The 24,504-nt window shown below is 35.4% G+C and overlaps 4 protein-coding genes across 6 annotated transcripts; 1 reads left to right on the top strand and 3 right to left on the bottom strand.

Moving 5' to 3' along the window:
- Positions 1 to 410: 410 nt before the first annotated feature.
- Positions 411 to 6,781, bottom strand: LOC140789410 (ruBisCO large subunit-binding protein subunit alpha). Of its 3 annotated transcripts, none has more exons than XR_012109176.1 (9): positions 6,641 to 6,780; positions 6,382 to 6,556; positions 4,408 to 4,529; positions 4,108 to 4,315; positions 3,882 to 4,027; positions 3,503 to 3,809; positions 2,131 to 2,381; positions 1,542 to 1,783; positions 411 to 900 (listed from the first exon to the last, which is right to left on the bottom strand). XR_012109176.1 is itself a non-coding variant. In XM_073139101.1 (9 exons), the coding sequence occupies exons 1-9, from the start codon at positions 6,701 to 6,703 to the stop codon at positions 613 to 615; spliced, it is 1,761 nt and encodes a 586-aa protein (XP_072995202.1). In that variant the 5' UTR covers positions 6,704 to 6,781; the 3' UTR covers positions 411 to 612. The 3 variants fall into 3 exon arrangements, 1 of the variants encoding a protein (XP_072995202.1); XM_073139101.1 differs by having other exon boundaries at positions 1,542 to 1,742; positions 6,641 to 6,781; XR_012109177.1 differs by having other exon boundaries at positions 566 to 900; positions 1,542 to 1,825.
- A 625-nt stretch (positions 6,782 to 7,406) lies between these two features.
- Positions 7,407 to 10,453, top strand: LOC140789949 (glycine cleavage system H protein 2, mitochondrial-like). Its single transcript, XM_073139875.1, has 4 exons — positions 7,407 to 7,701; positions 8,329 to 8,417; positions 9,262 to 9,432; positions 10,165 to 10,453. Exons 1-4 carry the CDS (start codon positions 7,623 to 7,625, stop codon positions 10,291 to 10,293), a joined length of 468 nt encoding a protein of 155 aa, XP_072995976.1. The 5' UTR covers positions 7,407 to 7,622; the 3' UTR covers positions 10,294 to 10,453.
- A 388-nt stretch (positions 10,454 to 10,841) lies between these two features.
- On the bottom strand, positions 10,842 to 18,388 carry LOC140788910 (gamma-aminobutyrate transaminase 1, mitochondrial). The gene is made up of 19 exons (XM_073138433.1): positions 18,225 to 18,388; positions 17,314 to 17,444; positions 17,040 to 17,124; positions 16,662 to 16,734; positions 15,240 to 15,337; positions 14,777 to 14,869; positions 13,877 to 13,950; positions 13,473 to 13,511; positions 13,169 to 13,257; positions 13,018 to 13,094; positions 12,868 to 12,942; positions 12,372 to 12,419; positions 12,206 to 12,289; positions 12,049 to 12,136; positions 11,888 to 11,966; positions 11,658 to 11,748; positions 11,493 to 11,571; positions 11,238 to 11,353; positions 10,842 to 11,065 (listed from the first exon to the last, which is right to left on the bottom strand). Exons 1-19 carry the CDS (start codon positions 18,264 to 18,266, stop codon positions 10,988 to 10,990), a joined length of 1,539 nt encoding a protein of 512 aa, XP_072994534.1. The 5' UTR covers positions 18,267 to 18,388; the 3' UTR covers positions 10,842 to 10,987.
- Positions 18,389 to 19,979: 1,591 nt separating this feature from the next.
- On the bottom strand, positions 19,980 to 22,695 carry LOC140788911 (MADS-box transcription factor 29-like). Its single transcript, XM_073138434.1, has 7 exons — positions 22,366 to 22,695; positions 21,747 to 21,816; positions 21,485 to 21,646; positions 20,933 to 20,974; positions 20,754 to 20,795; positions 20,437 to 20,654; positions 19,980 to 20,112 (listed from the first exon to the last, which is right to left on the bottom strand). Coding segments are annotated over exons 1-7 (723 nt in total). The 5' UTR covers positions 22,554 to 22,695; the 3' UTR covers positions 19,980 to 20,111.
- Positions 22,696 to 24,504: the final 1,809 nt, after the last annotated feature.

The following is a 24,504-nucleotide window of genomic DNA, read 5'->3' as shown; positions in this document are numbered from 1 at the left end:
AATATAATTTTTTTTTCCAAGATCATAACGGTTGAGGCTAATTATAAGCTAGCCGATATATAAATTAGATAACTGGACTAATCTTCTTTTCACTGTCAAGTTATCTTAAAAGAGACAAACTATAATGAGCTCAATATATATATAATACTCCAAACATATATAGTGCTTCTATAAGAGAATTCATCAAATATAACCTTATCATTAAATAATAATGACTCAACAACTGAACTACAGTAATAACTAACTCTCTTAGAAACTTTGAATTGACCCATTATAATATATAAAGGGAATGAGTTACAAGGATCCAATTATTTTCAGACTATGCTGAAGCCAAAATTGACCTTTGAGAGAAGCCTTCGCCCTTCGTTTAATCATGCTAAGTAAGCAATGTAGAAATTCTGAACCAAATCTCAAACTATGAGGGGAATAATCCACCCAATTATATACTTTAATTGATTCATTCTGCAATTAAATAGAACTTCACTCTACAAAATTTCTCTCTAAAGAAAAAGGAATACTAAAGTTTCATAATGAAACAGGAAGACTTTCACCTTCTTTTTGAACATTTTTTTGTTAACAAGAGCTTCTCTCAGTTAGTTAGGTGTTGTACAGCTATGGAGTAACACCGGGAAGAAGGGGAACAGCAGGCTTGGGCTCCTTTATTTTATCAACCATGGCTGCTTGAGTCATTAGAACAATCCCAGTGATAGAAGCTGCATTCTGGAGTGCGCACCTTGAGACTCTACATGGGTCCACAACACCAGATTTAAGAAGGTCTTCATATTTGTCGGTCATTGCGTTGTATCCGATCCACCATTCACTAGCAAGAAGCTTCTCCACGACAGCTGAACCATCATGCCCTGCGTTATGAGCTATGGTCGAAGCTGGTATAAGAAGTGCCTGAAATATAACGAAAAAGCTTGAGAGTCAGACCATACATCTTAATAGTGACTTCTTTTGACTTGCGAAAGAAACTCCCTCTTCTTGACTTTCAACTTATATGTCATTTGAAAGTGGCAGAATTTTATGCGATAAGATAGTAACTAGATTCATATGCATCTTTATTTGACAGAGAGAGTAACTGATCATCACCACGTAATAATATCAACTTGACTATGAACCTTATCTACGGAATAAATCTATGGCAACACCTCACATGTCAGAAATAGAAGATGTTTGTCAGCGAGAAAGATTCTTTTACCTCAATTAGATCTTATTACAACCTAGAACATAAGAGTAATTCCTGCTTATCTTTCTATTTGGTGCATGACTAGAAATTCACAATGAAAGTTTTCAACCTGGCATCATGATGTGCAGATGCAATCAAGTGCAATATGGGGGAATAACTACTTGTGCTTTAACAGTAGTCTAAGAATATCACTAGTAAAATAATTAATTAAATTAACAAAAATGGAAGACAGAAGATTTGCTTCAGTATAAGGAATGACTCAACTATACAATGATAAAATGTATTTCTGCAACCACTTTTCATAATCAAGCTATGGGATGATAATATCAATCAGATACAGAAGAAAGCAGACCTTTCCAACTATGCCAGCCCCAATCTTTTCTTCTGGGTCATCAATAAGATCCATAATGACGGGGATATGCTTTGACAATTGTATGAGTGTTGCCCCACCTCCAGGCGCTATGCCTTCATCTATGGCAGCATAAGTTGCATTCTTCGCATCCTCAACTCTAAGTTTCCTGTCCTCAAGCTCAGCTTCAGTGGGTGCCCCTACCTAAATATCATTTGCATTTCTTCAAAATCCACAGCAACACCCTAACAAATTTCACAAGATTCACTTACTCCTGACATTTCAATCTACACGTTAAACAGAAATACATAATGTTAACCAAAGTTCTTATCCAGATCAAAGCACCGGAGTCATCAGAAATCTAAGCTGGTCACAGGCTGCTAATATTCGACGTGGATAGCTTATACAGGTTAACATGCATCTTAAGCAGTCACAAATGATTGGGATAGATCACATTCTTCATTGAATCCTTAATGAACCAAAAGCTTAGAAAGTTATGTTTGTAAAAACTACCACATGTAAGTAATTGCAGTTCAATATTTCAGCTTCTTATATCAAAGGAGCTTGATACAGATGAAATGAAGCAGCTAACCTTGATCACGGCCACACCACTTGAGAGTTTTGCAACCCTTTCAGATAGCTTCCTTGACAGGTAGGCACTTTCAGTTTCACCAATATCTTTCTTTATTTGTGAAATTCTTGCCTGAATTTCTGCTTTCATAGAGGGGTCTGCGACAATTGTTGTTGAGTTACTTGTTATTGTTATCTTCTGAGCAATACCTAGTTGGTCAGATGTAACACCATGAAGTGTCAAGCCCAAGTCACTGGCAAGAAAATCTGCACCTGCATCATTGCAGAATATAGTTATAAGTAACCTATAGGCCTTGTTGAGTAATGTTTAATCCATTGTATGAGTTGTTTGTACCAAGGGTTTGAATCAACGAGAACCCTCTGTTTCCCTCCGAAAGAAAATGCTAATGCCAATGTCACTTAACCTCAATCAATGAATTTTGTTTTGAACCGATACCCAGTTTTCATACTAATAGGAGTTATAGCATTCAATCTTATAATTGCGAGAAATCCATGAATATCTGGGGGCCACATGTCCTATTCTGTTTGTTTTGACATGACACCCCACCTATGCGAGTCTAACAGTTCTACTAGTAAGGAAGGAAAGGAAAGAAGCAGGCAAAGCAGAGATTGAGGAAGCTAGAAGTGTAAGCACTATTTTCTGTTTTTCAGATATTAGAAAATAATATTCTAGAATATTCTGTCAGGTGCTTTTGTTTTCTACAGAAATCCTTTATTCAAGTTACAAAAGAAAATTGCTAGGAAACAAATCATACCTTCTTCATTTATACACTGTTTTTTTTTCAATTTTCAAACCATTCTCCAATCAAGCTTCTCTTTGCTACTAATCTTTTTCTTTTTTGCTTCAGGGACAAAATGAAGATAAAATACAACAAAAAGAAAGAAAGACAAAAACAAATCCACAAATTTCAGAATGTAAAAATAAGAAAGAGTGAGGTATTGAAAGTGGTTACTCAGAAAACAAACATCAACTAACACTAGAATGCATAAGTGAGAAAGAGACAGTAGACACAATGAGGATAGATATGATGAAGAACTGAACATAAGGAAAAAAAGATTCATGTAGCTGATCCCAGTCAATATGGGATATTGGCGGTTGTACTATGACGAAGTATGAAGAAATGAACTCTCATAAAAGATAAGAAACCCAATGGTACAAAATGAACTACTTTTGCAAAATAATTCATGTTCTCCCAAAATATTGAGATTCAGGTTCAGGTATATTTACAGCAAAATGGTGTGTTCAGTATCAGTCAACTTTACGTTTTGTCCCTCTTCACATAATAAAAAATGTTCATGGGGATAATCAAAGCAGAAACTTCAGAATCCAAATAATTGGAAAATTAGAAGTATATATATATATATATATTCACCTGTCATCAGAGCAATATCCTGGAGAAGAGCCTTCTTTCCATCTCCAAAACCAGGACATTTGATTGCCGCAACATTTAATAATCCTCTCAATTTGTTAAGGACCAATGTAGCTAGCACTTCACTTGAAATATCTTCAGCAATAATTAATAACGGAACACTTAGCTGAGTGGTTTTCTCCAACAAAGGGATGATGTCTTTGATATTTGTCACCTTTTGATCAGTTACAAGTACTTTCGCATTCTGAAACTCGACTAATGATTTATCCTGGTTTGTGATGAAGTGTGGGGATATATACCCCTTGTCGATCTGTAAAGATAATTATATGGTCAGTGAATAACAATAAATTGAAATGTCATCCACAAGATCAACTGAAGATACCTTCATTCCCTCTTGAACTTCAATTATAGTATCAATAGAGGAGGACGATTCAATAGAGATTACTCCATCAGGACCAATTTTCTCTATGGCTTCAGCAATAAGATCCCCAACAAAATCATCATTTCCAGCAGATATTGCAGCTATAGCTGAAAAAATAAGTAGCAAAGTTAAGATTTCCATGAACTTGTGTCATATCTTCTACCATCCATTTGAAGAACACTTTTACCTTTTATGTCTTCTTTTCCACTCACAGAAACACATTTGTTCCTCAAGACCTGAATCAGTTCACTGACAGCTTTATCAATGCCCTTTCTCAAACATACTGGGTTAGCCCCAGTAGCAACTGCCAACAACCCCAACTTGATCATTTCCCGGGCCAAAACAATTGCAGTGGTGGTCCCATCACCTGCAGAGTCATTTGTCTTGGATGCGACCTGATTAATATAGTTCAGAAAGAAAAAGCAACAGTCTAAGCATCCGAAACACATGCTCTTTAAAAGAAGGAAAAGGAAGTTGCAGTAAGGACCTCTTGAAGTAACATGGAACCAATATTTTCAATTGAATCTGAGAGTTCAATGGCCCGAGCTATTGTAACACCATCGTTGATTACTTTAGGTACTCCCTGTTCATCAATAACAACATTCCGCCCTGCAATGATCTAGTCAGTTTTAAATGACGAAAATCAGGGCTTAAAGTTTCTTTGCTTTTGGTATAGAGATTAAATGCTAAAGAGGGACATGTTGTCTATAAACATGATCTCAGCTGAGGAAAAATGAATCTTCATCTGAAAGCAGCTAGCATTAATGGTCATCTACATAATGGCTGAAAATGCTGCAGTACCAACAATAACAGGACATGGTATATGGTGTTTTCTTAATAACTGTCTCAGGAAGCCTATAGTGTGCGCTATGTGCTACCACAAAAGTTAGGAAACTATTACGATCACAGCTTCACCATGTTCAAGGAGACTATTATGATCACTGATTCACCATGTTCTTACTCAAGAGTCTAGTCAAGTCATTAATTATAAGGGCAATATTTTACAATGACAAACTTGTGAACACAAAATACTAGTATTTATGTAGTGCAATCTAGTGTTTTATGTATGATTAAGTCACACTACTTATGGAAGAGTTATATGTGCAAAGAAATTGAAGAAACAAAGTGTAGTGTAAAACAAAAAATTTCAACAATACTATAAAAATGGTTTACTCGATTAACCACAGCACAATTTTGGCAATGGAACATATATGGAATATAAGTCAAGTGCGAGCCGAGCTCAAATAATTAGAACTTCGACCAAAATTGAGAAGAAAGGTTCATAAATTGTTTTAGACTTGGAATTTCTTTTTGTAATTCATTTAATCCGAATTACAGATGTTCATCCACACTTTAAAGGACCACAGAGGTTAGAAAACTTGAAGAAACTCAAGAGAGATCAAAGATCATAATTAGAGAGTTCTAGGAGCCTCAAAGGAGCTTATTTTTCATCAAGTGTGAGGAGTTCAATTGTCCATGTGCTTGGCTTCTTGAAGCACAGCAAAGGAGCTTAACTGGTAGCTAATACATGGCTACCACCAAAGGGGAGCTATTGTGATCCACATCGAGTACAATCAACCGGAGGCAATTTAGTTTCACAGAGTAATTCAAGGAGAGCGAGTATGAGAAGGACATAAATCAATAGCCGTTGGTGCGGTGAGAACGATTGTAAGTGAATCATATATCTACGATTTAAGTGAACTAAATTGATCCGTGTGTGATCAAATCCGTGGTTTTGTTTTCCTCTATTTGGTGAGAGAGGCTTTTCAACATTAAAAAAGAATTAATTTGGTTTTTAGCGTGTTTTCCAACTCAGTTTCAGTTTTGACTTTTCGTATCTTACTTGACCTAGTAGGATTAGGATTTCAATTTCCCTCGAAATTGCAATCGTTATCATCATTGTCAACCAAGCATTCACGACCAATATGGTATCAACTAAGCACGAGTGCTGATGATGTCCACACAATAACTCAATACAAAATGCAGGTAGGAAATAATATTTCAATCTTTTCATAAAAGGAGAATCAGCCTATCTTCTAATTTACTATAAGAACAGTCTAGGATGGTGGTTGCCTGCCTGGATCAACTAAACAGGTGTAAGCATGGGAAATTTGGAAGAATGAACTTGCTCAAGTCAATTGACTAGCAGAATAATGAACCCACTGAATAAATAAATAAAATAACTTTTTCCTCCTTTTCTGTTCTCTCGTCTCCTTGTTTTCCAAGCAAATAAGAGAATTTCACTCTCTCCTCCTTTTCTCTTCTCTATAATACTGTCAATACCACTTCCAGAACAGCGCCAATTAAGCAGTAAATACGAGTAATACAAATTATGAAAAATCCAATTTTTTAAGACTAAGATTACAACCAATGAAAGAAGAACCTAATACCACACAGAAAATAAGAGAAGTTTAATGCATTAAACGTATATTAGCTTCTTCTTCTTTTTTTTAAACGTCACCTTTTGGCCCCAAGGTAACAGAAACAGCATCGGCTAGCTTATCCATCCCAGCCAACAACCCCCTTCTGCAATCATCGCCGAAAGCTATCCTCTTTGGGCCTGCTCTCACGGTAAAGGACCTTCCCAAAGAAGGAATTCGTGATGCCAAGCGAACCCGTTTCGATTTGCTACTTCTCTGTGGAGAAATGGAGAAGAACCCATGGATTAGTTCCGCAAATGACAGGAAACGTAAGAGGGTAGAGGAATGAGAGGGCCTTACATTGATGGAGAAGCTTTGGGGAGAGAAGAAAGGTGAAGAGAAGGAGACGGAGGAGACGGTCATCACTTAGTGGAGGGGAAGCGAGCAATGGAAGGGTTTTGCTCGGGTTTTTAGGGAAGTCTCGACGGCGCCGTAGTTATATATTTCTATAAAGGGGATTTATAAAATCTAGTTATAAAAAATAAATTTCAAGTTTATAGGACTAAAGTATTTGAAATCTAGTTAGAGATAATTCCATTTAAACCTATTAGATTCCTCATTTATTTTTTCTTAACATAATTACTACTTAACTACATTAATTATATGATCAATTTTAAGTTTTTTAGGAACCATTTTACTTTTGATAAAAGAAAGATAAGAAAATTAATAATAAATAGTTATTATTAATAAGAAATAACAGTGGTAATCTAGTCAGATCGAATTCAAGTTCGAGTCCTCGTAATACAAACATAAATAATTGAACGCATCTTATTTATGAAGTGAATTATATTGAACATAAATGTATTATTGAGTGATAAATTATTAAGGTTATAAATAAAATTTTCATGTTATAAACTAATTTTTTTATTGTAAATAAGTTAATTAGGTGATTAACATGTTATTTGAATTATGATTATATTGTTGTGTCATAAATGTGTTGGTGGATCGATCTAATTGAGGTAATAAATACAAATGTAATTCATTTAATAAACAAATTAGATGGATTAATCCATTTATATAACTAAATTTAATTAGATTAAATTTAAATCCGTTTAGAAACTTGGTTATGGTGTCGAGATTATAGCGGGGTCAACTTTTGCTGCCATTATTTACTCTCTCTCTCTCTTTCTATATATATATATATATATGAATATATGGTTTTTTTGCATCTCGAGGCAGATCAAAGGATTGTTTAAGATTTTTTGGAATATCAATATAAATTTTGGCGACTATAAATCTAATATTTACTATTGAGCTTAGGTTACGGCGCAGAGTGCGATCAATGGCATCGAGGTTGTTGTTGGCTTCGCGGGCCGCCTCGTATCTAAGGATCTCGACCTTCCCAAGAGCATTCTCGACCGGTAGGTTCTCCATCATTAACCTTCTATCTCATGTCTTTGGTCACTGGTGAACTGGAGGATTCTACTGTGGTCTTGTTCCATTAGATCGTAGTTCTGGGTGCTTCTAAACCGAAAGAACTTGTTCTTTTTGAGCTAAATATCGGATTTTTACTAGTGGTTTTGTTTTCTTTGTCTTGGTTTTTTTATTCTTTTTGTTGGGCTCCTCTTGGTTCGTGAAAATGCTACCTTTTAGAGAAATTGGGATGTTGGATTATCCAATAGAGGTGAAGATCAATTCCCCAATGAATTCAACTTGATATGAAACCATAGCTTCAGTTTCACTAAACTACTCCCTTTTTATATTAGCTTAGGACTCCCTTTTTCCTGGTCTCCTGTGGGAGGAACTGTTAAAGATAGAGATATCTATGTATATAGCAGAAACTGATAAAGATAATATGCTTCATCATTTCGTCTTTTGTCATACAATTCACAAGTACACATTCTGTATCTGTGCAATATGTTAACATACTATGAGGAGAAGCGAAGGAGATTATATACTTTTCTTTGGTATCAATCGTCATGATTATGGGCATAGCTTTGGTCAAAATTGCTGAACAGACCTCTCATCCTAATCATATTTCTTGGCAGTTGTGAAGGATTTGAAGTATGCTGATACACATGAATGGGTTAAAGTTGATGGCGATTCTGCAACAGTTGGAATAACAGACCATGCTCAGGTTGACTATATAACTTGATCAGCTCCACTATGCTAGCAAATTTAATTCAGTTTCTTACTTGTTTGCTCTATGTAGGTTGGCAAAAGCTAAGGCATGCCATCATCACTCTTTTGACTTGATAGCTTCCATTTTCTTTTGTTTCATTCTAATTTTTTCAGAAGCACATTTGGCATTAATTTTACTTTTAACTTGAAGAATTAAGAAATTATGACATTTTAGGTTGCTTCTTTTGTTTCACAGTTTAAAGTCTAGGAAAGATGGTGGGGCATTTGATGGTTGAACTACTGAGAAAATGTTTCCTAAACAATCTGATATCATTGCATTCAAGTTTCCAGACCAACTGTTTGGAAATTTGGTTCAATGTATGTGTTTGTGTCCATTTACACCTTCCTGGAAACTCCATAGAGGACCACGAAAATGAAAGAAACTGAAACTTCCATTTCAGATTGCTGTGAGGAGTGGATCTGGGCATGACATGAAAACCACTTCTGAAGAACTATCCACTGGCATGGGTACCAACATGCCAAGTGACAATAAATTATGAGAATGAAAATCAATAGCTCTGCTGAACGTACTTCTGCCTGGGTTTTTGTTTTGATAACAAAAAGAGAAAACTCAATGATGCCAATATGCCATGATATTACTAAGGTCAAGAAAGCATTTAGTTGTCAGTTTTACTCCATTGTATATATATGCATTATTCATCTTGATGAGCAATGGCATGTCTGACCTCTGCCAGAAGAGCGATGAATTGTTTATTACATTCTTATGTTCATCATCAGTACATAGTGTTTTCAATATGTTTTATTTAGTTTATAAATATATGGTATTCCTCTGTTTTCAGGACCACTTAGGTGATGTCGTATTTGTCGAACTGCCGGAAGCTGGTGCTAATGTGACACAAGGAAAACATTTTGGTGCAGTTGAGAGTGTGAAGGCAAGCAGTGATATCAACTCTCCTGTATCTGGAGAAATAGTCGAAGTAAACACTCACCTTAGTGAATCACCTGGACTGGTAAGTATTAGCTTGCAGACTTTGCATTTGTCAAAGGTTTACTTCCTTAGAATGATTGCTGAGTTCTATCTATATCTATAGCAAACATACCCTTTTGCTTACCATGGCACATCTTTCAACGTCATTCTTTTTACCACCATTCATTTCTTAGTTTGCTCTCTCATTTCTATTTTCTTCAAAAAAATTTCTTCTTTTGTTAGACCTATTAACAAAGTTAAAATCATCCCAACTTGAATGGTCTCTCATCTGTACTGTTTCAAACAGGACTGTTCATGTGAACTTGAAAGTAGCACAGAAAGTAAACAAAAATGATTAAAACCAAATAAGTATATGCGACTGTCATCTCATTATCTTCAACTCCCTTGTATTCTTATCAATCATATATTGCACTCATACTTCATTCATAACTCAGAAACATATCTCTAATTTCTTACCGATAGTACGTGGTCTTCAGCGTTAGTAATGGCAGTTCTCCTTTAGTTCACTTTTTAAGCAGCACGAAGGTTAATATTTATTGATGCTGGAATTTTTCTAAAAAGCTCAAGATATTTTGTTATATGCAATTTTTCCCACATTTAGTTATCTGAATTCTAAAAATGTGCACTTACTTTTCTGAAGCTTGTTGATCAATATCTCCCTCGTTATTATTAGTGAATCTTATTGTTACTTCTCTTCATAATTTTTGCATTTCAAGGAGCGCTTATGTATGCTAAGACAATAGCTTTTACTCAGATTAATGCCAGCCCATATGACCGCGGATGGATTATCAAGGTCAAATTGAGCAATGCAGGAGAGTTGAACTCGATGATGGATTCCGAGAAATACACAAAATTTTGTGAGGAAGAAGATGCAAAACATTAAGGCACACATACAGTTAGATCGACAGAATAGATAGTTTTAGTTTACTGTTGCTCAGTAATGAACTTGTTAGCTCCTACGGTTCTAAACTTTCGACCATATTTGTGTAGCAGTGAAAGTTTCAACATCTGGAATAATAAATGACCTGGAATCTTCTTTTTAATTCAATGTTCTACTGCCATGTTTCTTCTCTTTATCGCTCAAATGGTCTATTGATCCTCACATACCAGGGGATAATACCGAAAATATTATTGATTTTTAATGGAAAAGTCAGTGATTAAAGGTTTACAGCTGCAGTCTTCTATCTGCTCACATCTGAAGTTTAATGAAAGGTAGTGTTTTGCCGCATGTTTGTTTCCTGGTGGATAAGAGGGATCAAAGATGTGCTTTGGCATAAAATTTTTGATGGATATTATAACTTTAATGGCATCGCACATAGACAATAATTTTTACCACTAGAGGTTGATTTAATAGCAAACCATACAGATGTTGTGAGTAAAATAGGACAATGACTTGATTCAAATAAAAAAGGACAATGACTGATAGCCAAATGAGAGAATACAAACATAGCATTTCCTGATTAATTATCCATTACAGTGATCTTCTTGACACATACAATGTTTTGCCATTTATTAACTACAAAAAGAAGCATCTTATTCTGTAAGTACATTCAAGAGTGCCTGATGCTAAACCAGGATTACGGTTTCTGCTTGGATTTGAGCTCTGCCACTCTTTCCTCTGTACACTTCAGGGCATCTCCGTAGATGCTTATCAACTGAAATAAGAGAAAATGTTAAAAAAAATTAAGCAATTTCTCCAACTTGGCAAGTCACCAAGGAAAATGACAGAGAGAAGAAGAAAAGAAACAAGAGGGGCAAGTCCCATCTTTTGCTGTTGGTAGAAATTGAGTTGACTAGTGAATGTGCATAAAATTACGGTCATCTTACTTCATCGATTTCATTTCGCGATATCACAAGGGGTGGCGACATCATTATGTTATCCCCAGCAACTCGAACCAGCATTCCACGCTTCTCACACTCAGATCCAAATATTGCACCTACCCCTAAGGCCACAAACATAAACTGTAAGTACTTGATCTGCTACTGCATTTTGCAATTGTTTATGTATTCAGAGCATCACATTCTTGTAAAGCAATCTAGAGTTGTGTAATTATTGCCGCTCATGGCAAATGTTGAACTTACCCCATTCAGAAGGGAATGGATCATTAGGAGATTTGTTGTCAGTAAACTCGGTCCCAAGAATTAACCCTTTCCCACGGATCTGCATGCATACATTCATGAAGATGTCTTCAACTAAGAAGAATGAAACACCAATATCACAAAATACAGGCGATAAGCAAATAGTACCTCCCCAATAATGGGACTTTCTGAGAAGGCTTTGATGCCCTCCTGGAACCTTGGAGATACAGACTTGACATGTTCGGGAATATTTCTTTCCCTGAAAATCAAGATTCATGAAATATTAAACCAAATGGATGTTTTTAGGTCATTTCTATTCGCATCACATGATGTGTTAAATTTCTTTGGTGATAATACATAACCAAGATGGCGATCACAAGCAGTGTAGTATAATTTACTTATAAATCTTAAGTGCCTCTAGTGCGACAGCACAAGATACTGGATGGCCTGAGTATGTAAATCCATGAAAGAATGAACCTGAAAATAAGGAATAATATAGTGTCAAAAGAGATATTCAAGAAGAAAAAAAAAAGAGTTTGTCACCTGATTAAAAGCTTACCAAGTTTATTGCTCTGAGAGTGTATTACTTCAGATATTTCTGGGCTAACAAGAATTGCACCGATGGGCATATACGCAGATGAAAGAGCCTAAAATAATAAAGGGTAACATCAAAACTTCTCTGACAAATGCAAAATCAACCACATCACAGTACTCACTTTTGCTATGGAGACGAGATCTGGTTGAATGTGGTACTTGTCACATCCAAACATCGTCCCCAACCTTCCAAATGCAGTAATAACCTACATAGAACACAAAAACAATGATACCGGCACCAAGAGATTACAAGAATTCTTTCTATTCTCCCACATAAGAACTCCGTACCTCATCTGCAATGAAAAGAATATCATACTTTTTTACGACAGCTTGAATCTGCAGAAAGATTAACAATACATAATAATATTCATGACAATCTGCAGAAATGAAAAATCACACAGAAACTACACTTTAGTGAAGAAAGAGAAGTTTTGTGATTAGAGATTTGGTGATGACATCAAATTTCTCAGCAGTACTAGCTCCTTGTTTGGTATCAGATATCTTAACTTATGAAGCATTATAAAACTGACTGGAATGAAATACGTGTGTGCAGATGCTCATGAATTGTTGATATCTTAATCTGCTCCATGTATTTTCACCAATTGATAAAGTCGGTAAAATTTACCATGACATACCCTAGCTAAGAAATTTTATGCCCCCCAAAAAAACAACATTGTTGTCCACTTAAAAGCAAATATCACACATTTAATGAATGCTGATAGATCACATTTATGGAATAAAACAAAAAAGTTACATACAATAGGTAGATATGTTTTACACTCACCTTTTCAAAATAGGTCTCTGGAGGAGGGATAACTCCTCCAGCACCCATAACAGGTTCGGCAATGAAAGCAGCAATCTGGAAGCATACACTAAATCAACTACTAATAACAACTGGCATTCAAAGACAGGCATGATGAGAAAGAAAACATACTGTGTCAGGTCCTTCTTTCAAAATAAGATTCTCCAAATTATTTGCTAATCTGGTAGAAAATTCCTCTTCCGTCTCACCTGATAATTTTTTCCAGATTAGTTGCTGCAATAATAACAACCAGATCATCCTAAACTAGCAAGTAAATAAGTACCAGGAAGATGGAAACGCCAATAGTGGGGGCAATCTGTGTGCAATACAAATGGTGCAGGTAGATCAAACTTCTGGTGCAAAGCTGGAAGACTGTAGATGCAGCAGATTGTTGATAAATCAATGATTTTCAATGGAAAAAGAACAATTCTTGCACAATAGGCATCTTAATCGGAAAGTGGTAAAACTACTGCTGGACATAAAAACATGATATATCCTAACAAACATACAGATAACGTAGACCGACTTATCTTATACTTTTTGAAGAATATTACATTAATAATACAAAGAAAAGCATTGTTGCTTACCCAGATAGACTAGCTGATATTAATGTTGACCCGTGGTACCTGCCAAAGAGCATCAGAAACTTAATGTTAAAACCAAGAAGAGGCTGTTTGGATGTCCAACCTCCCAAATATGTATATCAGTACATCACTAAAAGAGAGACTTGCCAAAAAGAAGAGGAAGCTAGAGGAATGAAGTACTATAATCTAAAGGAAATTATCCCCCACTATGGTTTGAGCATAACCCATGGGAAGGTGATTTCTGATGGATCTGAATTACAAGTGGTAACTCTCCACCAATCCCACTCTACCCACACCAGTGCCCCACCCATTTTATGAAATTAAAATAAGAACAGAGGAATCTGCTTCTTAAACTTTTAAAGTCCAATGCTAAATAGAACTTACAACAGATCAAAGCATTAACTTACGATTTTGATCGAGCTATAAATTTCTTCTTGTTCGGCCTCCCCAATGCATTGTTATAATACCATACTAGTTTTACCTGATGCAGTCAAATGCAAAAAAGAAAATATTACATTTCAGAAACAATTAATTTGTATTCATTTGGTTGACCACTTAAAGAGGATGTCAATAGTCTTCTGTTTTTAAAGGAAGAATCAAATGTGAACTATAAAACAAGGCTGTCATCTAACTTTTCACTAATGGAATATCAGAAGGTGATTTTGTCTAGCCAGATCTATGTTCAAACTACTTATGGAACATGCAAGTATTGCTCTAGTAATTTAAGAAAGTTGGAACAACAGCATTTAAAATTATTCACCTAAAACTCTAAAAGTAATGGAATGACAGAAGGTAATTCTGTCTAGCCATTATATATGTTCAGACTACTTATGCAACATGCAAGTATTGTTCACCTTACTAATCTAAGAAAGTTGAACAGCAGTTTACAATCATTCACTTAAACGTAACAAAAATTCGGCCCTTGATTATCATAACTCCCCATTCAGATGTTCACTGCAAAAAGTCATCCATCCATTGAAATACTTCTGTAAGTAGGTTCAGATACTGCATCCTAAATAGATCCTTTCACGCATCCTAACTGAAATTCTATTCAATATATGTTCTTCCAATTAATTGAAGTGGCTTTCTTGATTCAGTGAACATTGTGTAACAATCTTCATTGAGAAGAGCATCTGCTAGAGTTATGATTCAGTTTCTCTCAAATTAATATCATGTCCCCAAGAGCTTCTGGTTATTTACTTTATGCTAAAAATCATCAGAAAGTATAACAAATGATTTTTATTTAAACTAAACTTGCATGACAAAATCCTCAATTGTTCCAACTGACTATATAAGAAAATACAGACCTGGGAATCATTTGCTTCTGAACCGCTGTTGGTGAAGAACACTTTTCCCATTTTCCTTGCTGTAAAAATCTCAAGAATTTCCTTTGCAAGATCCTGGAAAACAGTAGTTTGAAAGTTCCAGTAACTCAAATTAAATGTCTAATTTGCTCACTATGAAAGGCAAAAGAAAAGGAATGGCAGCTTTTGAAGCCAATAAACAAGATAGCTAGAGGAGTAGGAAAAAACTTGATATACTTATACCAAAATCAATTTATAGGTGAGGAATTCCTTGAGGCATGGAACCCTGTGTTAAGCTATATATATGGATCTTTTTTGTTATACAGAGGAAAGTACAGATAAGCAGTGTGCATAGAGCAATATCAGAACTTTCAGGAAAGAAAAATTATTGAAAATCATAAATAATTTATATGTGCAATTACTTGAAGCAATAGCAGTTTGCATATAGTGAATAACTTATATGTACCAAAGAGGGCTTTGTTGTACGATTCCAGAAGGAGTGGTAAAATGGCAATTTATTTAATTGTTCAGTTGCAGCTCTGACAAGCCGCGGCTCATTTCCACCTGAAAATATTGAAAATGACGTACATAAGAAACAAGTGAATGAAATAGATACTATATGCAAATAAATATGCTTTAACTATTATGATAATGACTACAAATGTCTATTATTGTGAAAAAAATGTCTGTTCGTACAACAGTGATGAATGATATCTAGTATTTATCAGCATCATGTCACCAACTGCTTGTCAACATTCACATAATGATTTTGAGTCATCGTTTTCCTTTTATATATTACCAGCAAGAAATCAGACTATATGGTAGATTCTTGATATGCACACTACCAACTGTTTGACATGTGGCGCTCAAGGATTAGGAACAGGAGATAAATATTGTATGATTGTATTTTAAACTGGGTAAAAGAAGAGCACAAATAAGGTAAGGGGACTCTTCTAAATTCTACTGAAACTAGTGGTCTTGGATCTCTACAACTAACTGGATAAAGTGATTCTCTTTGATGCTAGAACCATAGGGTTCAAAAAGTTTAGCGGCAAAAAGTTGAAAGAATAATTATAGATGAAAAACTTGTGATTACAAATTCTTATAACTAAAAAGTAAAAGAAAAAATATTTAAGCATGGTTAGCCGGATCGGGATCGGCCAAACCCAATCCCAATTCAGGCCCGATCCGAACTCTCTCTCTTTCTCTTTTTCACTCTCTTTTTCACTCTCTTTTTCTCTTTCACTCTTTATTTCTCTTTTTCTCTTTTTATCATATTGTTATTATTTCTCTTATGGAGAGATCTAGCTCCGGTGAACTTCAGCGACGCAAATCTAACTCCGGCAAACTCTGACGAAATCTAGTATATAACTTTTTAATTTTATTTCTTTATTTCTCTCTTAGCTTTTTCATTTCTTCCGCTCTTTTTTTTTCTCTTTTCTTCTTCTCCACTGCACCAAAGTTTTTCTTTCTTTTGTTTAGTTTTCTTTCACTCGCTCTCTCTCTAATCTCTTCTTTTTTCAGATTTCATTGCACCATAGTTTTTTTTCTTTATTTCTTATCTTTTTGTCATTATTTCTAAATTTTTATATTTTTTTATATTTTTAAATAATATCTAGAATCTACATAATTAAAAAACGTCTGATCCGACCTAGGCAACCGATAGGCTAATACAACCGATATGCATCGTTTTTTCAGAAGACCGATCCCGATTTTTCAAACCTTAGATTTAAGTGATCCTAATTTTTCAAATCTTGGATTTAAGTGCTTACAGAAGAAGATCAAAGAAAGGAAATTCAATAGCATTAAGTAACTAAGAAGTACAAAAGAAAGAGAAAATTGTTTGCAGAAAAAGAAGGAAACTCAATCATCCAAAAGTTTAAGGTACCTAAAGCTGTGCACCACAGTCCAGCCAAAGCATCTAGATATTTCTTCCCGTTGATGTCATAAACATAAGAACCCTGCATGCTTTATACTATTATTTTAGACAACAATAGCCAGAGGTAGGTCAGCATAATGTTGATACACAATGTGAAACAATCAAGCATGGTTCAATTAAATGACTAGTAAAATAGCGTATAACTATATGAGGTCAGAATTAGATATGCCAAACTTTGAATGATGATCCACAAAGCCCACCCACATATTTGGTGTTGGCTCAAAGATTTGTGGATATAATCATACTGCCTGAACTATTATCCATATGCAAATAAAAGTGAAAATCAGAAAGAGTGAATATTAGACAGATGACATAACTTCTTAGTACCTCTGATTTTTCAATGATCAAGGGATGCACATCATTGCTCTGCCATCCAGCCGTGAAAGGAGCCAACATATCATGTCCCTTAAACCTAAATATAATTATAAGACGATACCATGAAACAATTTCAGTATTCTAAGAGAGGATGCATTACTAGAATAGCTGACATTAAAAATAAGCAGCCTATAACAGCCACAACCCGTAGACATGAAATGCCGATAGCAGACTATTAGTTAAAATTGAAGTTATAAAACTGTCTAACATATTATAATCTTCATACCCTTTTTCTTCCGGTGGCTCAGAGGGCAGAGATGCCTCTGAACTCACATGTCTCACAGATGAAGTAGCACACTGAGGTGCATGTCTCTGCAAGCAACCGGCACTGGCAAGATACCTTATAGCATTGGTAGCCTGTTAAAGAGAATAAAAAAGAACAGGAGATCAAGCAAATTGCAAAGGGACCCATAGCCAAGGAGCAACTTTTACTATAGCTTAAATTCAACTATGAACAGACCAGAACTCAAAACTCTATGAAAACAGTACAAATTATTTCTAAGCACACAACTTATTTCAAAGAAACAGAACAGAGCAAGATTTTCACATGAATAGAAGCATAGAATTTTCAAAGACAAACACCATTACGCACATCTGTGCATGATTAAATGCTCGCATGGAGTCCCTTATTTAATCTAGGTGCGAAAGAGATTGCAATTTAATTTTAAATAAGCAACGCAAATAGACAAGGACAGAGAAACAATACAAAAAGCCTCACTATCAATTTGTTAATGATGAACTACCTATAAGAAACAGTCTTACAAACATGATTAAAAATCGCCAGTCATAAAGATTTTGAAATCAAATTTGACAACTTTTACTTACCCATATGCATGACATCATACCCACTTGCATCTACTCATTCTCACCGACTTAAACATGTCCAAATAAAAAGCAACCTAAAAATCTTTCACGAAATCCTTGACTTTCAATTCCGATAAACAAGAATACCTACCAGGTGAGCCATTCGAAAAATCACTCACTTATCTCGGATCTAACACAAGACCGAGGAATTAAAAAATCTAGAATCCGTCGAGCGACACCAGGAGCAGTCCGAAGCAATTTATATCGTGACATCGATTGACAACAACAGACTCCGCTACAGACTTGTACTAAGAACAGAGATCGGATTGAAACCTTTGTGCGCGCGTTGGATCGAATAAGGCCGTAAGCGAGCATCTTTAAACCTTCTTTCGCTTCCTGCCTTCCTACGAGAAAGAAAGAGACGATGGATGGGAGGACTCCGAAAGGAATCGAGCAGGTTTCGAGCTGTGGGTGTGCGAATGCGATAGAACTGGGGGGGGTATAATAATGATATGACGAGGTGGCTAATTACTATAATGCCCTTCCAAGTGTTTGTCTTCCGGTTGGTTTCTTGCTCACGGCCGGTGACTCGGTGAGAGTAAGCAAGCTCTCACTCATTTTTTTTCGAGAATTTGAGAGTTTTTGACTAAACTAGCCCTGTTCTAATTTATTTTTTCCGAAATAGACTATCACTCAAACTTATTACGAAATAAAATCTAATTTACTGTAGCCCTAATAAAAATGATGAATAAATCAACATTTTATCTCTAAGTAAAAAAGCTAATTAGTTTAGCATTTTTATCTTGTCCTAAAATACTAATTAGTTCAACGTTTTATGTATATAAATTTTTCTAATTTAATCTTTCAACAGTTAAAAAAATTACCTAACGATAAAAACGCTGAACTGATTAGCATTTTCAAAAATAATAATTAATTTAGTATTTTTATTAGAACTATAATAAATTAAACCCTATTCGATAAATAAATTTAAAGTAAAAAAAATAGGTCTATTTTGATCGAAATCTCAGAATTTGAAGGAAAGATTGATTGATTTAATTTTTTTTATTCTTTGGAAAATTCATTTCTATTTTTATTTTAGTTTTCTTTGCACAGTAAAGTTATGGGCACCTCTGAATTATTATTTATTTTCATGCAATTTCGAAATGTTATTTCTATTAGTTATCTATTAAAATTTTTATTAAATAGTTACATGTGAGTATCGCATGATTAATTTTAGTTGAGTGATAAATTAATAGTAAGGAATTTCTTATAGCTTGATAACTTTTTCTCATTAGAATTAAATTACTAGTAAAATTACAATTAAGGTGCTTTAATATCCAGTGATATATTATTGGGGACAATGATAAGTCACAGGATACTTATGGTCACTAGAAGGTGACCATACCAAATGGGGACCTAAAAAACATGATGCTGACTCTGCTATGCAACAATCCAATGGATTAAACTATTATAAACTTCTGTTTTAGTTTGTTTTGTCTGCAGAGGATCTGCTAATCATGAGATATTATTGACAAGTATTAGTTGCATGTGAGCATGTCTGCAATAATGATCAAATAATAATAATAATGTGAGCATGTCTTCAATTTTGTTCCTTTAATTCAGCATAAAAGATAGCAACTTGTTAAAGGTATAATACTAAAACAAACAGTCCCCAAAAAGAACACAACACCAAATGAGAAAAGGAGGTATTATATTAAGAGCACTAAATTTATTTGACAAATTAAGGGAGTATTTGGTGACGATACATGAACCTAAAGCAAGATCCAAGTCATTTGTGACCAAAAAAAAAAAATTGCAGTTGTTTATGTTTATATTCATAAAATGCATTATCTGAAATCAAGATGACTCTGGAAGCTAGTATTGTACGAGTTGAATTCATTAAGAAAAGAAGAAGGAATTAGTAAAACCATCCTAAAAGAGGAAAGCAAAGCACAAGTGGAATTAATTAAGCAGCATTGAATATATCATTGACAGCATGAGATACTATATAAATTTAAATTCTAGAGCATGATTAGAGTCATCCTTTCCAAAATACAAATGGACCCACAAATTACTAGTGAAGTAAGTTTACAAAGTCCCAAAACCATACAAGTTTCATAAATAAACAATCAAGTCCACTAGCACCAATATTGAGGCATCAGAAGATCACATAATTGAAGGACTTATATTCTCTTCACTGCTTCCATGTCTTGCTTGTCATCTGTAAACATATATAAAACAATCAACAGGTGATCAAGGGATTAGATTACAAGACAGCAAGAACCAAAGCAGAAAAGTGGTCAGTTTCTTTTTAGATTTTTTTTTTTCCTATCACCACCTACATTTTAGCATTTTAATGAAGGAAAAAAAAAACTTCTTTTCATCTACATGAGTAAAAATCTTTGTTAATTTATCAACTTTCTTGAGAAAAAAAAAAGGAGAAATTCTCACTTAATTATCGAGGATGATGGTGATTTTATTCTTTCAGACTCTAGCTAACAGGAATGCCTTAGTTCACTATAAACAACTTCAGATCTAATCTTACCACAGCTGAAGGCCATGGCCTTCAAAGTTGGCCTCCTGCAGATTAGGCTGCACCGGCTGCAGGCGGAATGCATGCAACTGCGGCGAGAGCTGCAGTGCGGTCATCGACGGCTCATCGGAGTAGAACTGCTGGAAATGATCCAGCATCGCCATGTCCGCAACCTTCGGCTCCACCATCACCTGCTGCTGTTGCTCCGCTGCCGGCTCGTGCGCCGAGATCTACAACATGCATGCATATGCACATTTAAGAATATTAACCCTAGAAATTTTCAGGATAAGAACTTTAGTAATGTATGGTTTGAGTTCTTGTTCACTTACAATGCGGTAGAGGTAGCTGTTTTGATCTTCTAAGATGTGCTCCTGTTATGTGACATGCAAGTGAGAGAGAGAGAGAGAGAGAGAGAGAGAGAGAGAGGTTTTTGTGTGTATGTGTGTGTATATATATATGTATATGTACTACGAATGTAGTGAGAAAAATATTAAGCATATAGATATACCTTGCGACGTAAATTGTCCATTTGCTGGTTCATTAATTGTTGCTGTTATCACGATGACAACGGAGAGGAGATATTAGAATACAATGATATCTAATTATTAAGGAGCAAATATGATGCATGCATGACTTGATATACTAGCATTAATCCAAGTTTACATAGCAAATTTCTACTCTTTTATTTGATCTCTAGCGATGATCTTTTTATCTTTCTTATTTGAAACTATGACTCCGTAACAATATTTCACCGGCTTAATTAGTTTTAGAACAGAATTAGTTGACTAGAAATGTTTGGGAGATTTAAAGAAAAAAAAAACACCCATGCATGCAGTACCCTTGACAAAATTGTCTATCTGTGAGGTATTGTGATCATTATGCATATATAATTAGTTTAAGTCATCCATATAGTAATTCATGATGTTTTTGAGGTAATAAAAGCCGATATGATAAGAGTGTTATTGATAAAAATTAAAGCAAAATGTATGATGTTTAATCAATTAATTTGTACAGTTAATTATATTAATATAAGACTCGCGCCAGTCTAATTAGTTGTTACCTTCCTTGCTCGGACCTTGTTAACGGCGAACTCGAGCTGCTGTTCGAGATGATTGAGATCATTCAAGGTGAGGGAGGTCAAGTCCTCTCCCATGTACTGCCTAAGGCTGGCTTCAAGGTTATCACTCTCGTTCTTCATCCTCGTTATCTCGCAAAAGAATTGCTACCAGAAGACTTATTAATTAATTAGGCAATTAATTAAGCAATTAACATGCATGTGTTAATGGTGAGAAAGAGGAACAACTACTATTATACGTACGTACCTGCTGGTTATCTACTTCTTCGAAACGAGTGTTGGTGACTCTGTGATACCTATCAATGAGATGTTGCATGCTGCAATATACGACAATTAGATACTAGTCTTTGTGTTGATTATAAAACTAATTAATTAAGCTTGCAGTGCTTGTAGAATCACATAATTTAAAAAATAATATATGAAAAAGTTGGAGCTTATAAAGAATATTAGAAATCCATGCATGGGGAAAGCTAGCTAGCACTGATGGAATTAAGTCTAGCTAGGTTTTGAAGTCAAACTTGAGGAACATGCATATGTGCATGCCTAGTTTGCCATGCGTGTAGTAGTTGGTAGCATTCATTTGCAAAGACTGATCAGGAGACCAAACGAACCTGCCATGAAGCATGAAATATGTAGTACAAATATCACACAGTAGTCTCTCTAGATCGATACGAGTAGTGCATTGAGGAATATTAGATTGTCATGAGACGTCAAGAGTGCTATGTTGTCCTATCGATAATTAAGTCCAGTGAGAGAAAAAAAAATTCATAAAACTAGCAAAGTGATACGAGATCATAGAGTGAGACATTAATGATCAAACTTCAAAAGCTTAAAGGAGAAGAAGAAACACAAAGTTGCTTCCAAACCTCAGAGGTGCACTGCAATACTCAAACATTTTTCCACTGCTCGAGAAGATCACCACGCCGACCTGCGCATCGCATAATATAGCTAGCTCGTTAGCCTTCTTGAGGAGCCCTCCCCTCCTCTTCGAGAAGGTGACTTGGCGATTCGTTGGGTTCTCGATCCGCTTGATCTCGATCTTTCCACGGCCCATAGATACAAACTGCTGCCAATGAATGCCTTTCTTCTCTTGATCTATGTGAGAAGGGGAACTATATCGTTTGCGACAACTAGAATTTCCTAGTTAAGAGGTAAAAACTGCCAACCATTAGAGTTGAATAATGGAGAAGAGAGCACTAGTACCATGGAGCTCTGAGAACTGCCATCATGAGTAGCAAAAGAAATCATTTAAAGGAGATAAAAAGTGGTCTCTTTTCTTTTTGGCCTTGATTTGTAATCAAGTGATAGAAGAAGAAGGGGAAGAGCTAGCAAAGACAAAGAAAGAGAGAGGAGTGTTGAGCCCAGTACAACAAATTGTGGCTTGGTTTCTTGAAGAGATAGCTAGCAGAGAGAGAGGGAGAGAGAGAGAGAGAGATTAAGATACAGGCCTCTATATTTTATGATGTGTTAGCCTATTAAATGAGGAGTACTTCTTGAATTGCTCCTCTTTTCCAAGAGTTTTGCAAAAATGCCTCTGAATAGGACCCTAAACATCTCCAGTATCATGCATGCATTAATAATACAGCATATTATTAATTGGTCTTCTTTTTCTCTTCTATATTCCTAATTTGCTTTCATGCTTGCTAAACAATTACATGCACATCTGGACATGTTGCGCGCGCGCACACACACAGAGAGATAGAGAGAGAGAGAGAGAGAGAGAGAGAGAGAGCTCACAGACTAAATAGGTACATGGATGGAATATTACATATGGCATTTCATTCCTTTTTTCTTGATTATTTATAGATGATTGAGAGATGTATCTTGCATCACACATAGACATTATATATACATATATAAGCATATACAAATACCTAGAGAGGGAGAAAGAGAGATTAGAAGATGATCTAATCACCATTGCTATTCTAGAACGTTTCTTAAGAACCAAGGAGAAGCCTTTTTTTTTTTGCTTCTAAAGGATACAATAGTCATGATAGTTACACCTCCCCCCATGACCTATCTGCATGTCCTCTGAATGGGCCGGGGGCATGGAAAAAGAACACTGCTGTGGACTGCTAACTACCCCTTCCCCAGTGTGGCCCCATGCATGCATTTTTCCTTGTTCTTACCACTATAGGAAATGCTAAGAGACCCAGGGACTAAGGCTGTCCAACTAATGGAAAGAGTTGGGATTGGCCAAAAACTGGCTCTAGAAGCCATTGAGAGGCAGACAGAGAGCTTATAAAGCCTTGATATATAAAGACCATCACCACATGGGATGGTAGTGGTCTAGTAGGTTGGGTTATTGAACACTGTTTGCTTCTATGGGCAGGAAAGATAGAATGCATGCCAGAGATCAATTCCACCCATATACTGATATTTAATATTCTTTTTACCAGAGTGCTATTAAGGTTTGCTTCTTTGTCTAGCATACGATTGATTAGCTTACGAGTTTATGATTTATATAGATAAGATAATCCTAGCTTAGTCCATAAATTTTTTGACAAAATAGAAAAGAAAACCAGTCCTAGGCTTACATGACGTTGAAGAAAAAACTATCTAAAAAAAACCATCTAACACCTTTGATGTCATGTCTGAAAGTCCAGATAGAGAGAGCAAGAGTTGAAAAGATGATGCCAGCCAAGAATTTGCAATAGTTGATAGTGGCTACTGTATAATACACACTTGGAACACACAAAAAAGGAAAATAAACAGATCTCTGCAATAGGATGCTAAAAGAGTAGTTCAGAAGAATGGAACAGAGGCTTTGATGATGCAAATTGACCTGCAAGTTTCTGGTTAAATGTGCTCATTGCTTCTCTTAATGGTCGTGTTTCTACTACTACCATGCACTATAATTGGAATCTCAAGTATGTGGGCTGTCTGCAATTTAGAATTTATTTGACATCCATTGAAGTATATGAAGCTGCAAGCATTTACTGCACCAAAACTTTATGTGCCCAATCAAGTAGTTCAATAAGAGAAATTGTGTTAAGATCATTGAA

This window comes from Typha latifolia, chromosome 5 (assembly GCF_019914945.1).
Source record: "Typha latifolia isolate L0001 chromosome 5, TyphaL0001v2, whole genome shotgun sequence".
Taxonomy (NCBI): domain Eukaryota; kingdom Viridiplantae; phylum Streptophyta; class Magnoliopsida; order Poales; family Typhaceae; genus Typha; species Typha latifolia.
This window is presented reverse-complemented; position numbering and strand designations above follow the sequence as displayed.

Bases quoted from the DNA above. Each gene is read 5' to 3' on its own strand.
- LOC140788911 (XM_073138434.1), bottom strand. From the start codon at position 22,553: ATGGGCCGTGGAAAGATCGAGATCAAGCGGATCGAGAACCCAACGAAT. The intron at 21,647-21,746 runs GTACGTACGTAT...GTCTTCTGGTAG, and splicing joins AAGAAGTAGATAACCAGCAG to CAATTCTTTTGCGAGATAAC. The intron at 20,796-20,932 runs GTATATCTATAT...GTCACATAACAG, and splicing joins TGGACAATTTACGTCGCAAG to GAGCACATCTTAGAAGATCA.
- LOC140788910 (XM_073138433.1), bottom strand. From the start codon at position 18,266: ATGCTCGCTTACGGCCTTATTCGATCCAACGCGCGCACAAAG. The intron at 13,095-13,168 runs GTACTTATTTAC...AAAAATTATCAG, and splicing joins TTGGCGTTTCCATCTTCCTG to GTGAGACGGAAGAGGAATTT. The intron at 11,749-11,887 runs GTAAATTATACT...CTTGATTTTCAG, and splicing joins GAGGCACTTAAGATTTATAA to GGAAAGAAATATTCCCGAAC.
- LOC140789410 (XM_073139101.1), bottom strand. From the start codon at position 6,703: ATGACCGTCTCCTCCGTCTCCTTCTCTTCACCTTTCTTCTCTCCCCAA. The intron at 4,316-4,407 runs GTCCTTACTGCA...TATATTAATCAG, and splicing joins GTTCCATGTTACTTCAAGAG to GTCGCATCCAAGACAAATGA. The intron at 4,028-4,107 runs GTAAAAGTGTTC...TTATTTTTTCAG, and splicing joins TGGAAAAGAAGACATAAAAG to CTATAGCTGCAATATCTGCT.
- LOC140789949 (XM_073139875.1), top strand. From the start codon at position 7,623: ATGGCATCGAGGTTGTTGTTGGCTTCGCGGGCCGCCTCGTATCTAAGG. The intron at 8,418-9,261 runs GTTGACTATATA...CTCTGTTTTCAG, and splicing joins GAATAACAGACCATGCTCAG to GACCACTTAGGTGATGTCGT. The intron at 9,433-10,164 runs GTAAGTATTAGC...GCTTTTACTCAG, and splicing joins TTAGTGAATCACCTGGACTG to ATTAATGCCAGCCCATATGA.